Raw genomic sequence first — 17,491 nt, forward strand, 5'->3', positions numbered from 1 at the left:
GTGACATGGGGACATGAGATGATGTGGGGACATGAGGCAACATAGGGACCCAAGGGTGGTAATGGGAAATGAGGTGAGGGGTTGTACAGGTGATGGGGGATCAGGAAGGGTGCTGCCCTGAGAAGTGGGGTGGCACCAGGGACCTCTGAGTGTAGCTGCCTCCCTTCATGGCTCCTGGACACTCCTCCCACCCTAGGCCTCAGAAGGACACAGGAGCTGGTTCCAAATATCCCTTTTATTAAAGGTAATTGCACTTCAGAGCAAGCGTCCCAAGTCCTGGGCTCTGCAGCACCCGGGCTTGTCCCTTCTCAAGTCACAGCTGCAGGCACAGCAGGGTGGCCGACCTTGGTGCAGGCACACGTCCCATCCAGAGCACCCTTCCTGACCCTGACATCACGGACAGTCAGCTGAGGGCGGTGGATGCAGCTGCACATGGTGACAAGTGTCACGGTGTTCCTGACACGGTGGCCCTCAAGGGCACTGCAACCACAGGATCCGGGGGAAAAACCCAGATGTGCGGGGAGGTAGTGCACACCCTGAGCGCTGCCGCGGGTTCAGCACTGCCCACGTGGCCGGTGGGGGCCTCAGCAGTGCCTTGCAGGGCAACCACCTCCGTGGAGAAGCCAGGCCACTGTTAAGACCAACTGATGTGGAACTGCTCCGCCACGGCCAGCCACACAGGGACGGCCAGGGTCTGGAGAAGAGGAGGAAATGTGAGTGCCACACAGCTCCCCGCAGAGGGACCTGGGTGTCCAAGGGCGCGAGGGACGCGGCCGCCCCTCCCCACCAAGGTCTCAGCACCTCATTCCCCTGGAAACAGGTACTGTGCTCCCACTGCCCTCCAGGAGCAGACGGGAGCAGCAGAGGCCTGCTCCTCCCCTGAGGAGCTCCTCTTCACCTGAGCTCTGGCACCCTCTGCTCCCTCCCAACAGCACCTCCATGATGCAAGCTGGGTCACCGGGACCCTCACGGCCCTGCTCCCATCCCACAAGAGCCCCACTCCCAACTCGCCCTCTTGCCTTGGTGTCGGGGCTGTAGGTGAAGTTGGAGACAGGGACCCCATTGGAGAGGACCTGCTGGGGGGCTGGGTCCACCCCCAGGATGGCCACTGTCCTCAGCTGCAGGCTGGCCCCCTCCCTGGCCACGTGCACCAATTCATTCACAACAGTGTTCTGGCCAGTGCAGATGGGGACAGTGCAGAGGTATCAGCAGACAGAAGGGGGAACCGCCAGAGCAGAGACTCCATAGCACCTCCCCCCGACCAGGGCAAGGCCCCCTCGACAACCCTGCCCACTGCCCAGGACTCACGTTCCTGGCCAGGAAGGTGACCTGAGTGTAGGCCCCGCGCTCCAGCGTATCCAGGCTCTCCCCGTCATCCCAGAACAGCTCCCCATGGGCCTCGCCACCTGCAGTCAGGGCCACAGCCAGGGCCATGGGCTGCTTGCGGGACTCTGTGGTCGTGAGGGCAGGACCCTGGGAGGGGGTGGACACACGTCACAGCCCCAGTCTGGTGGCCTCCACCACAGGGGGACACTGAGTCTTGGCTATGAGGAAGTGGGAACAAGGGACAGACTGGGCTGGACACCCATGGTGACCAGCCTGTCTAAGGCCAGGCAGATGAACCCAAGTCTGTCCCCCATCAAGTGCCACCAGGGACTGAGACCTAACTGGGCCTCTGACAGAGTGCCTGAGGGACAGCAGGCCACGCTGTGCCCCTCACCAGTTCCCTGGTCACCATCCACCTGGGGTGACAGGCCCTTCTGACGGCCCCACCCCCACAGCATGGTGTTCATGCCTCCTCTCAGCTGCCTGGCCTGTACCTGCATGGGCACGATGTACCCAGCCCGCAGGTGGACGTTGATGGTGTCCAGTGGAGCTGGCAGTGTCACCCACTGCCCCTCACTGTGGATGGCAGGGCAGGGAGGTGCTGCAGGTAGAGGGGAGAGGCCGCCGAGGACCTCTATTGGCACCTGGAGGGAGGGGTTGTGTCAGAAGTGTCCCAGGATGCCAAGGTCCCCAGGCTGCCACCGGGAGCTGTTGTTCCTGTCTCCCAAGGGTCACATGTGGGGGCCTAGTACAGACAGCTGGCTATGACCTTGGGCAGACTTGGGGCTCTCTGTAGGGATCCAGATGCCTGGTGGGACAGAGCCTGAAAGGCCTGGACCCAGGGTCTGGGTTGAGGGACAGGTCAGGGGACCCCAGGTCAGCAGGGGCTTTGTGGTGGCTGAGGGACCCCAGCAGGTCATCCACAGAGGCCTGTTTCCTCCCTGGAGATGGGGTGACTGTGAGGAGCTGGGGGGCTTGAGTGGAGCACCCAGGTGAGGGCCCAACAGTAGCCAGGACTCCAGGAGCAGGTGCCTCTTTCCAGCACCCGTCACAGGGACAGGCGGGTTTCAGGGTGGCCGGGACTCACCAGCTGCAGGTCGTACCAGGTGCCCGAGGGGAAGTAGCCCGTCACTTGGTCCTTCCCAGGCTCGAGCACGGGCGTGACCAGAAGAGCCTCTCCCCACAGGAGCTGGCGGTCCACGCCCCAGGTGTGCCGGTCCTCAGGGAACCTTCAAAGAAGGACGGGCATGTGGGCCTGGTACAGGAGTGGGCAGAGACAGACCCTTCTATGGACAGGTGTCCACCCGTGGGGCTCAGAAGGTGGAGCCAGAACTCCCATCTCTGGGGAGGCCCACAGAGCCAAAGCACTCGGGATCCCTGGGGCAGGGCTGATTCCAGCCACAGGTGAAAATGACCACGCCCACCCACATTCAGGGGCCAGGCCCAGTGCAGGAGTCGCTCCCCTGAGGCATCGGGAGGGCCCCTGACTTGACTTTGCTCACTTATTTTCTGATTATCAAAGTAGTGACAACATCTGTCCAACTCAGACACTCGGAAAAGTACCAAACCGTACCAACAACCAGGAAAAGCCCTCCACAACCCCACGACCAAAGGCAGCGGTCGCTGACATCTGGCACGATCCCTGCCCATCCTCTGATGACTTCACTGAGATCGTCTTGATGTCACCTGGTCCATGCCCTTCTCCTACTCCTGACAGGGGGTCCAGGGCTGGGCAGGCACAGCACATGGAGGGAGACACCAGGTCAGATGACCTCTTCAGTACAGGTTTCTCTTTGTAAAGCCAAAGCATCATGTAGAATGGCAAACATCACCAGTCGCACAAACGTGTCCGCTGATCGCCCCGGGAAACGCGTTTGAAGATGATTGTCCCACCACGTCCTTGTCACCCTGGCTCTTTTCTTGGAGGCATGAGTTTCTCAAGCCAGTGTCTGTTTCAGAACCCAGCTCCTGGGGTGCCATGAATGGCGGTGGAGGAGTGAGGGCGTCCCTCAACCTCCTGCTCCGCACAACCAACAAGAACACAGCAAACATGGCCCGTCAGCATTCTCGGGACTCTGGAGAGGAGCCAGAAGCTCGCAGTGGCCTGGGCAGGGATCACACACTACTGGCCAGCCCTGGTAGGAGCAGGAACTCAGCCTGGCCAGCGTGGAAGGTGTGCCTGACACAGAGTCATGTGGCAGAGGCCAGGAGACCCGCTGTCCCTATCAGGGTAGCTGAGCGGACTTCCATGGCCACACACCACAGAGACCACAGATCATAGATCAACTCAGGGGAAGCATGACACAGCACAGTGACAGTGGCCAAGAGCAACTCAGCCTGGGGGAGGGACACGGAATCTGATTCCAGAGCTGAGTGTTGAAAATGTCCAGTGAGAAAGGAAAGTGTGGGCTGGGGATGTGGCTCAAGCGGTAGTACGCTCGCCTGGCATGCGTGCGGCCCGGGTTCGATCCTAAGCACCACATACAGGCAAAGATGTTGTGTCCGCCAAATACTAAAAAATAAATATTAAAAAAAAACTCTCTCTCTCTCCCTTCCTCTCATTCTCTTTCACTCTTTCTTTAAAAAAAAAAAAAAAGAGAAAGGAAAGTATACCAGACGTGCCAGGAAACAGGGAGGGTGGCCCAGGGAATGCAGGGGTCCCCAGGGAAGCCCAGCTTTGGACTTACAAACCCAAGTCAGCAATCTTGAACAGCTCTGAGAACAGGGAGTATAAGGGCGAGACTCGCCCTGCAGGGCATCCACAAAGACAGAGAGGTTAAGACTGGAGCACGCTGGGAGGGCCACAAGGGACTGGAGCAAGCCAAGGAGAGGGAAGTGAGCTTGGAGTTAGGTCTGTGGAGACTGCCTGCAGGGAACAGGGAGAAGACGGATGAAGGCCAACAGGAGCAGCGGCAGACAGTAGTGTGCGTCCAGGCATAGGGAGTCCCAGGAGCAGGAGAGAGGGCAGGAAACGTGCCTCAGGGAATAGACGAAAGCTTACCCAAGTTGATGAAAAGAATTCTGCAGTGTTGGGGATGAAACCAGGACCTCACCTCATGCCTGGCTAGTGTGCTACCGCTGAGCTCACCCCAGCCCCAAGGAGAAACATTGCACATGCAAGAAGCTCAACAACTCCACGCGGGATAAATGCAAAGACACCTACACCTGATGCACCCTGGCCGGCCTGTGGAAGCCAAAGACAGGAACCTGAGAGAAGCTCAAGAGAGGCAGTTTGGCCCGAAGGCCGCGTGACCTGCTGGAAGCTCTGGGGGAAAACAAGGGCCCTTGAGGGCTCTGACTGAGCAAGACCGCCCTTCCAGAGCAACAGTGGCCCGCATTCACCAGGGGCAACCTGCCGTGCAAGACAGGGGTCCTCTGATCCATTGGAGGATGCCAGTAACAAGCACACGTGAAGAAACAGAAACACGGGGTGTGGCACAGGCCACCGCAGAGGCACAGAAGCCAGTGGTACTGCCACGCTGTCTCCTGACTGCCTTAGAAGACAACTGCACCATGCTTCCTGATGTCTGCACCAGGCTGTCGGCAGGCGCACGACGTGGGGAGGCAGGCTCGGTGGGACAGGCACAGCAGGGCAGGGTGTAACCACATTTTACACCCTTGGATTGTATATGGCATAAGCTCCAAGACGTGAACTACAGTCCTCAGGGAAACCACCAAAAAATGGTAGTACAGGAAGTAAGTTACATCCCTGCTGAGAGCCACTGCCATGCGCGTCCCTGCTCTGTTAACCCAGCTCCTGTCTGGTGGCTTCCTTCTCTTTTTGATACTGGGAATTGAATCCAGGGGTCCTTAACCACCGAGCAACAGTTTTGAGACAGGGTCTTGCTAAGTTGGTGATGCTGGCCTCAACCTTATAAGCCTCCTGCCTCAGCTTCCCAGGTCACTGGGATCACAGGTGTGTACACTGTGCCTGGCCTGGTGCTGGGGATGGAACCCAAGGCCTGGCACAGGCTAGGCAAGTGTTCTGCCACTGAGCCCTGCCCAAGCCCTCTATTTGGTTAATACTAGTCTTGCCAGTAGAAAATGCATTATTATTATTATTTTTTTTTTTTGCAGGAGGGCCAACGGGGATTGAACTCGGCACTGGACCACTGAGCCACATCCATAACCCTATTTTGTGTCTTACTTAGAGACAGGGTCTCACTGAGTTGCTTAGTGCCTTGCTTTTGCTGAGGCTGGTGATCCTCCTGTCTCAGCCTCCTGAGCTGCTGGGATTATAGTCGTGCACCACCACGCCCAGCAGATTATGCATTCTTAATGCATCAGGAACAGGGACTGTCATGTTATTGACAGTGTCTCTCCTCTATTTGCCATTACAATTGATGTATAGAGCAGTTTTTAAGTTTTTGCTTATATTCAGAGATTTTTCCTGTTCCCATTCAGCAAAGTTTTCCTTTCTCTCTGAATTTGACCTCCTCCCCTTTCTTTGTGCTGATGCTTGGGAAGTGCTCCCTTGCCAGGGCCCTGGTTGCCATCATGGTGTTCCGTAAACTTTCCCACAGCGTCACCCCTGGCAGTCCCCTGTGGAGCCCACCTGGGCTGGTGCAGGTGGAGGGAGACACCCGACATCTGCAAAGAGTGACCAGCGACTCCCTTCCTTGGCTCCTGATGGAGAGTGCTGTTTTATAAGGTGACTCCTTGTATGCACTAAGTCCTGCCGGGGGCAGCTGGGTCTCTAGCTGTCCTCCCCAAGCCAGACCCAGATGGACCAGTGATGCCCATCTTGTTCCTTGCTGTGCCATCTGGCTGGCCTGGTTGGTACTACTGTTCTTCATCCTGGGTTTTCCATATCCTGAATGCCCTGGCACTGAACTGTGACCTTAGGGGACGGATGCTGGGGGCACCTCGATCCCACTCAGTTAGGGTCCTGGGAACCCAGCGTGTAGCGGGATGGGGTTGCCTTGGTGTCTGCAGGCTCCTGGTCAGCTCTCACCCAGGGGCACATATGGGCCGTTGCTCCCCAGCCTAGGACTCACTCCAGGAAGAGGGGCCGGGCCACGGTCTCACCCCTGACGTGGGCAGCGTGGAACAGCGTGTAGAGGTGGGGCAGCAGCGCATAGCGCAGGGCGAGCGCCTTCCTCATGGCCTGCTGGGCCATCTCGCTGAACCTGTAGGGCTCCTGCGGCTGTGTGGGGTGCAGAGAGCAAAGGGGTCCAGGGTCCACAGCGGGTCTGCCCTGGGGACCCCAGTGCTCCCTGGCCACCCGCATGGGGGACACAGCAGACGCAGGACCCTGCCCTCACCAGGCTGTGCAGGTCATTGTGGTTCCGCATGAAGGGGTAGAAGGCCCCGAGCTGGGTCCACCGCACACACAGCTCCTCTGAGGTGTTGCCCAGGAAGCCACAGATGTCTGCCCCGACCAGGGGCACCCCCAGCAGGTTGAACTGCAGGACTTCTGGGAAGACAGAGGCAGATGACCTCAGGTGGCTGGGGCGGGCAGGCAGGCCACGATGCCGGGCAGGCAGCAGTGCGGATCCTGCCACATCCCTCCCCGAATAAGGGTCTGGGGCCAGCAGCCTCGTGTCTGCCCTGTGGACTGCTTCCTGGGACCCGGGAAAGCAGAGCTAATCAGACCCCTGTACGGGCAGAACTGTGTCCCCAGAGAGATACATTTGAGTCCCCTCCTCCTGGACGGAGAGCGTGACCTCATTTGGAAGTCAGGCTGCCGAGGTCCTCGGGTAGGCCCTGACCCAGTGACTTATACCAGCGACCTCATAAGGGAGGTGTGCGTGGAGCAAGCACCGTGGAGGCAGCCCTGTGATGGACGGAGCCTGGAGCCAGCACTGGGAGCCTGTGATGGGAGGACCCCAGGGCTGTGGTGGCGTGCGGGTCTTCCCTGGGGACCTTGGTGCTCCCTGGCCATGTGGCCAGCACCTTGGCTCAGACTCGCCTCCAGCCTGGCAGAGGGCACAGCCCAGCCGCGTCAAACCCCAGCTGTGGTCCTGGCTTGGGGCAGTGCTGACACGGACAGCACCGTGGGCAGTCTATCCCTCTGCTCAGAGATAGACTGGCGCAGTCCTCCTGTCCAGCCTAGTGCCGCTTCCCTAGGCCCATTCTCCCCAAGGCCCCGGGAACCAGGACCCAGGGTCAGGAGCTGAGACAGCAGGACGGGGCCCAGCTGGGACCACAGGGGACTTCTCTGGGCCGCAATGGATCCTGAGAACTGCAGGACTTTGTTCAGCAGCACGCAGTTCATGAGAATCGAAATCAAGACCCAGAGGGGGCGAAAAGGCCTGTGTGCTGGACCCTGCAGGCCACTCCATGGTGGCCCCAGCTCTCGCACCTACCCCGGGTGGGATGTGGGTGACTGCACAGAGGCAGAAGCCCCCCACCACAGGGGCTCACTTCTCCCGAGAGCTTGGCCAGGCCACACCCCCGTGGCTTGTGGGTCTGCACAAGTGTCACACACAGAGGTGAGACTCTACTGGTCAGAGCATCTCAGAGGCCACAGGGCTCTGGTGACACTCTCTCAGTTGCCCATGTGGTGACCCGGCACTCCTCACTCCCAAACCCGTTCTCTGGGGCTCCCAAGCCAGTTCTGCGTCTAACACGCCTCAGCGGATCAAAGCTCCTGGGACAAGATTAAATTCCTTCTTGCCGGGCAGAGCTGGGCACCGAGCTGGGTGGGGCAGGTGGCACCCTGTGAGGAGGGATCCAGTTTCCTGCAGTTGGGACGCGTCATCATGAGGGGAACTGTGAGAGGTGAGCATTGGATGGCTTTGGGGCAGTAGTCAGGGTAAACTAGAGACAAGGACCCCCCACGAGCGAGGTGACACAAGGGGTCATCCTGCACAGCTCGTGGGTGAGCACAGGTGTGCAGGGGCCAGCAGGCCTCGTGCCCTGTGACCCAGTGGTGGGCCCCGAGCCACTGTAGCTCCATCTGGACTGTGCCGAGTCCAACACCCAGTGCTGGGGCAAGGCTCCCCGAGAGGGACCCCACTGACCTCTGATCACTCCTCCTGACGGGTGCGCTCACCTGGCACGGAGTAGGACAGCTGCTCCCAGCTGCTCCACACATCCCCTGTCCAGTGCCCAGCGTATCGGCCGTGGCCAGCGAAGGTTGAGCGGGAGATCACAAATGGTCGTGTCCCCCGAGTCTTCACCAGGGCCCTAAGTGGAGCAGGGGACACTTGAAAACCCCTTGCCACCTGCCAGAGTGGAGTAGCAGGTCACAGCAGCAGGTGGGCAGCATGGGGAAAAGGAACTGACCACAAGGAGACAGAGGAGGCTGCAGAGCAGGGACAGAGGTGACTGCCAACTTCTGCTGGGCTTGTCAGCAGTGGGCTGGCCCAGCTGACTCTGCCTAGGACTCATGGGGTCCCTGCCGGTGCAGCCGCCCATCTGGGCAATGGCAGGACACACCAGGCTTCTGGCGCCAGGCGGGGGTGGCGTGGCAGCTGGCAGAGTGCGCAGGCCCTGCTGGTCCCAGGGGGTTCAAGTGTCCTTTCCTCCCTGCACCCTTGGTCTGCTGTCAGCGTGAGCACGGACAGGCTGGGCAGGGCAGGGCAGGGAGGGCAGTGCAGGAAGCCCTCACCTATTGGAGGCGATGGCTTCGGTCAGGCCGTACAGGTTATGAAGGTTGTAGTGTGTGGAGAGGAACTGGTGGCTGGAGGCACAGATGGTGGCTGCCTGCAGGGTCCCACCTACCACCCCTGCAGAGAGTGGGGCTGGTTTCCATGGTCTTCCTCCCAGGGTGGGGGTCCACAGTGCCCTGTCCGGCACCCTGGTTCCTGCCTCCCCAGGCTCAGCCCTAGAGGTACTTCCTGAAGCTGCCCTCATGCCCCCAACAGGCCTGGGACCCTTCCCTGGTCATGGCTGTGGCCCAAAGACTTGGGGCACGTCCCTGTACCACCCCCGTTATTCCCAAAGGCTCTGCAGATCCCCAGCTTCATGTCCACCTTCTCGTGACCCATGGCAAGTGTCCCCTGTCCCCCCCCTGAAGTACTGGCTGCACATGACCATCTGCACCCTTGGACGTGTCACCACCTGGACCTCACTGCTGGGCCCCTGCCTGCCCTCTCCCTTCCCTCCCTCTCCTCTCCTGGCTGGCTGCTGCCCATGGCTTCTCAGCTTTGAGACTCCAACACTAGGGAAGGGAAGCCCTGATTGGAGCCATCAACCCCCAGGTGGCAGCCCGGGGGCGATGGGGCTCACCAGGCACATAGGGGGGGTTTTCCAGGTCGTTGCTGGGGCAGCCATGCTCAGAGCCCCTCACAAAGTTGGATGGCTCATTCATGTCCTGTAACAGAGGGCCAGTGGGCAGAGGGCGGGGCTGGGCCCCAGAGGCCAGGGATACCAGGGGCGGGGCCCACACTTACAATCCACATGCCATCAAAGGGCACCTGGGCATGGAACTCAGCCACCATGTCCTGCCACCAGTCAAGGGTCTCGGGGTTGGTGAAGTCGGGGAAGGCACTGGATCCGGGCCACACCTGGAAGAGAGGGCAGAGAGGCCCCACCCCAGCCAGTCTGCGCCAAGGCCCTGCTGCATCTCAGCCTCGCTCTTGGTCAGTGTCCAGTTCTGCAACCTGAGACCTTAGCCCAGGAGGTCAATGGGCGGGTCTGAGAGGGCTGGAGGGGCCTCAGCCCTGGGACCACCCATACACATCCAGGCAGGATATGAACGTACCACGGACAGTGTCCTTCTGACACCGTTCTAAGCCCTCACTCTAAGATGAAGGTCCCCAGGCCCGAGTCCAGGCTCACTCTTGTCCTGGGGAGTCCTGCCTAGCCCCTCCCTCAGGGGGCCCCCCTTCCTCCTGTCCCCTCAGGAGGACAAGAAGAACCCCACAGCCTCCCGGAGGGTCTGCAGGGCTGTGCCTGGGCGGCCAACTTCCCATGGAGCCCAAGAACCCCTGACGGAGGAACTTTGGGGGTACCTTTCAAGTGCCACGGCCGCACCAGCTGTGACCCACCCCTCGCACTCTGTCCCCGACAGACGTCTCTGGAATCCCAGTCTTTCCCAACAGCTGCCCCAGTCCCACTGGCCCGAGCACCCAGACCCCTACCTTTCCAATCAGCGGCTGTCCAGTCTCATTGGTGATGAACACCCCCCTCCGCAGACCCTCGTCAAAGGGTCTGTAGCTCCCAGCAGGGCCCGAGCTGCTGATGGCAGGGTCCTGGGGTGCAGGAACAGGTCAGGGTGGAAGGACGGGCCCAAACCTTCCACCAATCTCTGGGAAAACTGAGTGAACGCGGCAGGGTAAAGCCAGACACATGAGCGGCACACCCCAAGTGTGTCCATGTGCTGCCTGTGGACAGGGACGGGCCAGCTGGCTGCAGGGCCGTGTCTGGGAGGGCTCTTCCCCCAGGCTTGCCGGCATCCCTGAAGGGACCAGCTACTTTTGGGTTTTTTTTTGCAGTGCTGAGTCAAGCATGTGTTGCTAGACAGGCGAGCACTCTGCCACCCAGCTGCACGCCCCTTTATTTAAATTCTGAGAGGGTCTCGCTAACTTGCTGAGGCTGGCCTTGAACTTGTGATCCTCCTGTCTCAGCCTCTGCACCTCACCCATTTACTTCTTTCATAGTGATTAAAAAACAAAAGGAAAGGGCTGGGTTGTGGCTCAGTGGGGGAGCACTCGCCTGGCATCTGTGAGGCCCTGGGTTTTGATTCTTAGCACCACATACGAATAAATTGATAACGTAAGGTATCGTGTCTATCTACAACAACAAAAAAACCATACAAAAAGTACTCTCTGTGAGGTGGCGGCTAATGTCTGCTGCCTTTCGAAGGGTGGCAGTGATGGAGGGGTCAGGTCCACTCAGCTCTAAGCCCCTCGGCCACTGAATGTCCTCCACTGAAGGGGTCTCTGGTAAGGGCTGGGCATGAGAGCTGATCAGACCACCTCCTGAACTGCTCTGGGCCATCAGCCATGCCCTCCACCCCACGTAGACAGAGCTGGCCGGGGAAGGGGCTGGGCCAGGAGACAGCTGTCCTGTGTCCAACTCCCCGAGCCATCCCCTGACATGAGCTTACTGTACCCCTGCCTGTGGCTTTAAGGTGGCTGAAGTAACCCACACCTGAAGAATCCTGAATGAGACAGGTATTTCCAGGGACCCTTAAACTGGACATCAGGGACTAAGCTTCGGCCTTCTTAATGTTCCCTCAATATTAAAAAGACTCAGATAATGTCCTTGGTGACCATGGCGGGCACGAGAAACAGGCCACCAAGAGGAGGAGCCAGGGGCTGCTTTGCGGGAAGGACACTCACCACGATCATCACGTACCGCCGGCCACTCTGGTGGAGCTGACGCACGGTGGCCGGGAAGTCTGCGAAGCTGTCCCTGTTGAAGGTGAAGTCCCTCCGTGCGTCCATGTAGTCCAGGTCATTCCACTGCACGTCCTGTGGCCACGGCACAGGAGCCACACTGGGGTCCAGGAGCTGTGCCTGACCCTGGCTGCCCCTGACCCTGGGCGACCCTCTACTCACCAGGGGGAAGTGGGCCCTGGTCATGTTCTCCACTACCTGGCGGACAATGGCGGTGGACGAGTAGCCCCAGCGGCAGAGGTGGAAGCCCAGGCCCCAGTACGGAGGCATGAAGGGGTACCCTGCAGGCGACACCTGTGGTGAGCGGGTGGGCAGGACAGGCAGGGGCGGGGCTGAGGACGGGCACAGGCCTACCCACGACATCCAGGTACTGCTGCACCACGCTCTTGGGCTCCGGGCCCACGAAGACGTACACGTCCAGGATCCCTCCTGTCGACCTCCAGCTGAGGGCCGGGCTGGGCTGCAGGACCACGTCTGGGGGAAATGGCCCGGGCTCAGGGACAAATGCCTGACCCAGAGGCCAGCACCCACAGATAGGCCAGAGTGCAGCCGAGTGCACCTCTTCCCACAGGTGCCTGCAGCAACCCGGCAGGTGGGGGTCGAGGACCGGAGCAGCTAGTGGCCAGGCCCCAGGGTTTTCCCAGGACCCCTCAGGGGCACTGAGTGCAGAGCTGGGCAGGGCCTGCCGGCCTCATGTCTCGTGCTGGGCAGCTCGCGGCCCTGCGGCCTCCAGGGAAGGCAGGGGCCTGGGGCTGCCTGTGGAGGAAGCAGAGGGGACTCACCCATGGCATTGCTGTTCAGCAAAAACACCCCGTGAGCCAAGCCACTGTCCTCCAGCGTCAGGTAGAAAGGGTGTGACCCGTAGAGGTTGGCACCGGGCTGGACACACAGGAGGTGACACTCAGCCTCTCGAACACCAACTCCACGACCCACCCGGCCGCTCCTGCTTTACCGTGGGGGCCAGATCCCGGTTCCAGAGGGTGATCTTGGTCCAGTTGGTGCTGAGCATTAGGGGGCTGAGGTGCTCAGCGAGGCCCACGATGTACTGGGAGGGCAGGGAGGTGGACAGCTGCAGGAATTGGTCAGCGAAGAACAGGGGGGCCACGGTTGTGTTCAGCCTGCAGGGGGAGAGCAGGCTCCCTTGCACCTGGCCGACAGGGCCAACCTGGGCCCACCTGAGTGCAGGGCTGACGAGGGTGGGTGTGTCCTGGCCAGCTCTGCCATGGCTGACCTGGGGACAGACTGCCATGAGGGGCCCAGCAGCCCTCAGCACCCTGAAACCAGTGAGGAGATGCGGGGCACGTCCAGAGAGGCTGTGCCCACCCGCCCACCAGGCAGAGGACAGCAGGACGAGCAAGCCCGGGGCATGCCAGGGACACAGGCACAGAGGAGGGCCAATAGCAGGGATCTAGAGCCCCAGCTCCATCGCCTCCAGGGAGTCCCCTGCCTCTGTGCCACAGCGGGGCAGTAAGAGGCCAATGACCCAAGTGTCGGAGGTTTACGGTAATTAATCATTAGCGTCTGGACTGGACTGGAGTGGCACGCATTTGATGCATAATATAAAGCTGGTAATGGCCTGCCACCTGGAGGGGGTGCCACCCTAGACCAGGCCGAGGTCCCTCCTCAGGCACTGCTGGCGTTCGGGTGGGTCTCCTGGCACTGCAGGAAGCTGCTCGGCACCTCACTCATGAGATGCCAGGAGCACCCCACTGTGCCAACGTTAGTGCCTACGGATACCACAGGCTTCTCCTGGCAGGTGCAGTCCTAGGCCAGGTGACCCCCTCAGGAGGAGCCTCCTGAGCCAGTGGGGACACCACACCAGGATCCCAGAAGAGTGCCCCGCTGAGCCTCAGTGGGCATGGGTCTGGGTGTGCCCGGTATGGCCAGGAGGCCCGGATGGGAGGTGGGCCCTGGCCAAGACTGACAGAAGACCAGAGCTGAAGACTCACTGATAGGTCCAGCCCTGGCCACACCCCTTGCTGGGGCCTGAGGCCCAGGCCCCCACTCACAGCACCCGGCCGTCCAGCTTCCGGCGAACCACCAGCCCAAAGGGCTCCTCCGAGAAGTCCACGCTGTAGAGCGGGGACAGGGCCCGGCTGTGGACACGCGGGACCTGCAGGGGCACCTCATAGCGCTCGTTAGCAGGATCTCTGATCTAGGAGAGACCGTAGTCCTCAGGCCCCTCGTGGACAGAGAGGTACATCCCCAGTCCTTCCCACTGCCTGAACACACTCTTGCAGACTCCTATGGGATGGCCGAGGCCTCGCTTCCTGGGGGAGGCCCGGGGCCACCTCTGCCCCTGTCACCACCAGGCCTCACTGTTCTGCCTACACCTTGGCTTCCAGCTGGGGTGCACACAGTGCCACAATGCACTCCCTGGTCACCTGTCTACACACACACTCCGTCCTCTCTGCCCCTGCCCACCGTGAAGTGGAGGCGGCTCTCCGTCTCCATCAGCACGTCCAGTCGTAAGGTCAGGATGTCCCTGGGGAAGAAGGTGGGGGACGTGCGGGTCAGGGTGGCTGTGTAGCCCGTCTCCGAGGGGCTCAGGCTCTTCATCCTGTAGCTGGGGTAGCTGGGTGGGAAGAAACACCAGGGCTGCCCCATCAGGGGGCCCTCCGGGTCCCTGCTCGCTGGGACATAGCAGCAGCCGCGGGCCTCACACTCCTGCTGGGTCAGGGCCTTGTCCGGGGCACAGTCAAAGCGGCTGTTGGGGGGGATGTCACACTGTGTGGGCGCTGCTCTGGGCTGGCCAGGGTGCTCCAGGGTGTACCGCGGCCCTTGCCAGTTGGCTTGCTGCCGGTGAGCTTGGGGACTTTCCTCCACCGGGAAGTCATGGACCAGGACATGCCCCAGCAGGGCAGCCGCGGCCAAGATGAGGGCGCAGACCCCCATCACGGGGCGGGAGCAGGGCGGCCACCTCGCATTCATGGCTGACACCTGCCCGTCTGGGGCAGCGCGGACAGTTCCCGGAGGCCTGCTGAGAAAGGACTGGGCTCAGCGGGAGGCAGGAGGGGCGGCAGGTGGGTTTTTTCCCTGTGGTGCTGGTGATTAAACCCAGGGCCGAGCATGCCAGGCCGTGCTCCACCCTCCAGCGACACCTGCAGCCCCTCATTAACTGACTGTCCGGCAGGCCCGGGAGGTGCAGGAAGGCCGTCCCGTCCTGGCAAGGCAGCCAGGAGCAGGGGCAGGACGGAGGTGCTCCCCAGAGGCCTCGCGGGCGCTGCAGACTATGCAGACTGACGTGGGAGGAGGGAGACCAAAGGGAAAAGAGAAACGTCCCAAATAGGGGACTGTAGATCACCTCCCACTGAGTCTTCCACAACGTCACAACTGAAATGCACCAGTGGGAGAGGGACAGGCCCAGCGGGAGGGGTGACCCTCAGATGGCAAGAGGGACCCCCCTCCTGCAGGAAGGCTGGGCCCAGGCTGCTGAGTCTTGGCCAGCAAGCTGTGTCCTAGGGGCCCTGCCACCTCCCCTTGGTTCCTTTCCTGCTGACAAACAGTGAGAATTTGGGGTATTGCAGTCTCGGGCCACGCGCTAAGGATGGCCATGCCGCGAGAGAGAAAGGCCTCGCCCCACCACGCTGAGGGCCCCTCCAGGCCTCGCTGCAGCACACAGGGCAGACGCGCTCTGTGGCACGCGGACCCTGGAGCACCTGGGAACGGGATGCCAGTGAGGAGGTAAGGTTCAAGTGCCGGTGGCTGTTACCGTCCTGTTATCTTTTTGGTATGTCCCCAACAGTGGGTGAGGTGACTTGATTAGAAAACCCTTTAATCTGAGAGAAAGTGGGAGCGAGGAGGCCGGGAAGTTGCCCCACGGATGCAAGTCTGACTCCAAAGGAAGGAGAAAGGGGGGTGGGGCTGAGGTGTCTTGGCAGCAAGGCCACCAAGGGGGGCCTCCACCCACAATGGCTCATCAGAGGGGGCTGGGTCTCCCAGGAACGGGCCCCAGGGCAGAAACAGGCATGGATCCTCAGAGCGCAGCAACTGGGGCCCTCAGCCAGTGCAAGCCCAGGTCATGGGAGGTCTGTAGGTGCCCCATGGCCACCAAATAGACACACTGGGGAAAGCTGTGCACCAGCAGAGGCCAACATGGGTCCCGAGACTGCCTGACCCCCTGATCACAGAGCGGGGCTGGGAACCGTGTGACCATCAGCAACGCTTGGGGCCATGGGGCACCTGGTGAATTGGCTCTCTGGGGTGCAGCAAAGGTTTTACACTCAGTCTCTCTCACCAATGGGACTCTCCAGATATCGGCTGAGGGTCCTGGGACCCAGTCCAGTTCTGACACTACCTACCTGGAGTTGGCAGACCCACAACAAGAGCTCAGACCCACTCTGGATGCCCGCTGCAGGTTCCAGGCTGCCTTCAGAACTTCTGATTGGCTACACACGTGGGGTGACCCGAGACCCCTCAGGTCAGGTGATTCAACACAACGGTTCAGGGAACTCAGGAAGGCACTTTACTTAAATTTTCTGCTTTGTTACAGACATAACTCGGGGACTGGCAGATGGAAGAGATGTGTAGGGCAACCTGGAGGCTCTCTGAACCCCAGTTCAGGGGATTTTTATGGGGCTCCATTATGTAGGTGTGACTGAATAAATCAACGGCCACTGGCAACTGACTCCATCTCCAGCCTTCCTGGGAGGCGTGGCTGGGTGGGTCCTCCTGGTGACCAGCCGCCATCCTGAAGCAATCTAGGGGCCTTCAGCCACCTCGGGAGCAAACTTATCACGCTTACACTTAACAGGATTTAGGAGCTGTGTGCCAGGAAGCAGCCAGGAAGACCAAATAGTAACTTTGAAGGGTCCCAGCCCCACCTGGCCCTGCTAGACACATGTGCCAGCTGGTGACCATGACTCAGTCTAGGGAACTCCGACAGGACACCCCAGCAGAGCGGCGTCTGCGCGCGGCATCTGCACAGCGAGGCAGAGCGCAGTCTGCAACACGCCCACCGGGGGAAGCGAGGTCCTGGGAATGGGGACCGGCAGCCCTTGGCCCTGCACGGGAGAGTGCCCGGCTCATCTCTCGGTTCGACAATTCGGAGAGGAAATGGGGAAGAGCTAAAGGTCAGGCGCTCCAGCTGACCCGGTCGAGTTCTGCTTTCTGGTGGTGCCCGGGGCAGCTGCTCTCCGGAAGCGGCGCGGGTCGAAGCGCAGCTTTTGGACACCGGAGCAGAGCCTTCCCGGCTGGGCGCGGCGGGGACGAGCGAGAGGCAGGAAGTCTGGGGCCCCGGCCCACTGTCCCCCGCGATCCACCGAGGCCTCCCCCGCGACCGCCCCGCACTCTCGCCCGACTCTCCCCACCAAGAGGTCGCCGACAGCCGGGCGCCGCACCCGGCAGCCCGCCGCGGAGGCCAGCACTGCAGCCGGCTGCCGGGCCTCGGACGGCCGCCCCCGCTCACCTGCGCGCACCTCGGCCCGCTGCCGCTCACCGGCGCGCACGCACGCCCCCCGCGGCGCAGACCCCGGGCGGGCCGGGCGCGGGTCACGTGGCCCGCCGGCCGGTGGGGCGGGGCCGTGGCGGTCACGTGTAGAGGCTGCCCGCGCAGGCGCGCGAGGCCAGGGGCGCTGCGCCACCTAGTGGCGGCGCGGGTCCGGCGGGACAGGTGTCCCCAGGAGAGCGTCCTGCAAGTGGCTGCCTGTCCCTACGGGGTCCAGAGACAAGGCGCAGCGTGGGCACAGCCCAGGCCTTGGTCGCCTTCCTGCGGCTAGTAAGACTCGGTCAAAGCTTGCCAAGCCGCACTCTGCACTTCGGGACTGCATCCTGCAGACCCAGCCCCAGGGCGTCCTCGGAAAGACTGGGTGACAGGTTGAAATGAGCCTGCATCCGGAGGCTCCTTCAACTTCCCCCAATTTACGCTTATTCTCTAG

At 61.3% G+C, this 17,491-nt stretch overlaps 1 protein-coding gene across 3 annotated transcripts; it reads right to left on the minus strand.

Annotated features, from left to right (window-relative positions):
• Window positions 1-217: 217 nt before the first annotated feature.
• Gaa (alpha glucosidase) lies at window positions 218-17,117 on the minus strand. Of its 3 annotated transcripts, none has more exons than XM_076869429.2 (20): window positions 17,023-17,117; window positions 14,040-14,592; window positions 13,625-13,770; window positions 12,568-12,733; window positions 12,398-12,494; window positions 11,970-12,089; window positions 11,778-11,896; window positions 11,559-11,690; window positions 10,356-10,466; window positions 9,666-9,779; window positions 9,502-9,586; window positions 8,882-8,999; window positions 8,324-8,457; window positions 6,591-6,742; window positions 6,324-6,472; window positions 2,414-2,555; window positions 1,821-1,970; window positions 1,309-1,473; window positions 1,020-1,172; window positions 218-694 (listed from the first exon to the last, which is right to left on the minus strand). In XM_076869429.2, the coding sequence occupies exons 2-20, from the start codon at window positions 14,544-14,546 to the stop codon at window positions 635-637; spliced, it is 2,820 nt and encodes a 939-aa protein (XP_076725544.2). In that variant the 5' UTR covers window positions 14,547-14,592; window positions 17,023-17,117; the 3' UTR covers window positions 218-634. The 3 variants fall into 3 exon arrangements, with proteins under 3 accessions (XP_076725544.2, XP_076725542.2, XP_076725545.2); XM_076869427.2 differs by having other exon boundaries at window positions 14,040-14,595; XM_076869430.2 differs by having other exon boundaries at window positions 17,033-17,056.
• Between the last annotated feature and the right edge of the window lie 374 nt (window positions 17,118-17,491).

Source organism: Callospermophilus lateralis, chromosome 11 (genome assembly GCF_048772815.1).
Source record: "Callospermophilus lateralis isolate mCalLat2 chromosome 11, mCalLat2.hap1, whole genome shotgun sequence".
Classification (NCBI taxonomy): domain Eukaryota; kingdom Metazoa; phylum Chordata; class Mammalia; order Rodentia; family Sciuridae; genus Callospermophilus; species Callospermophilus lateralis.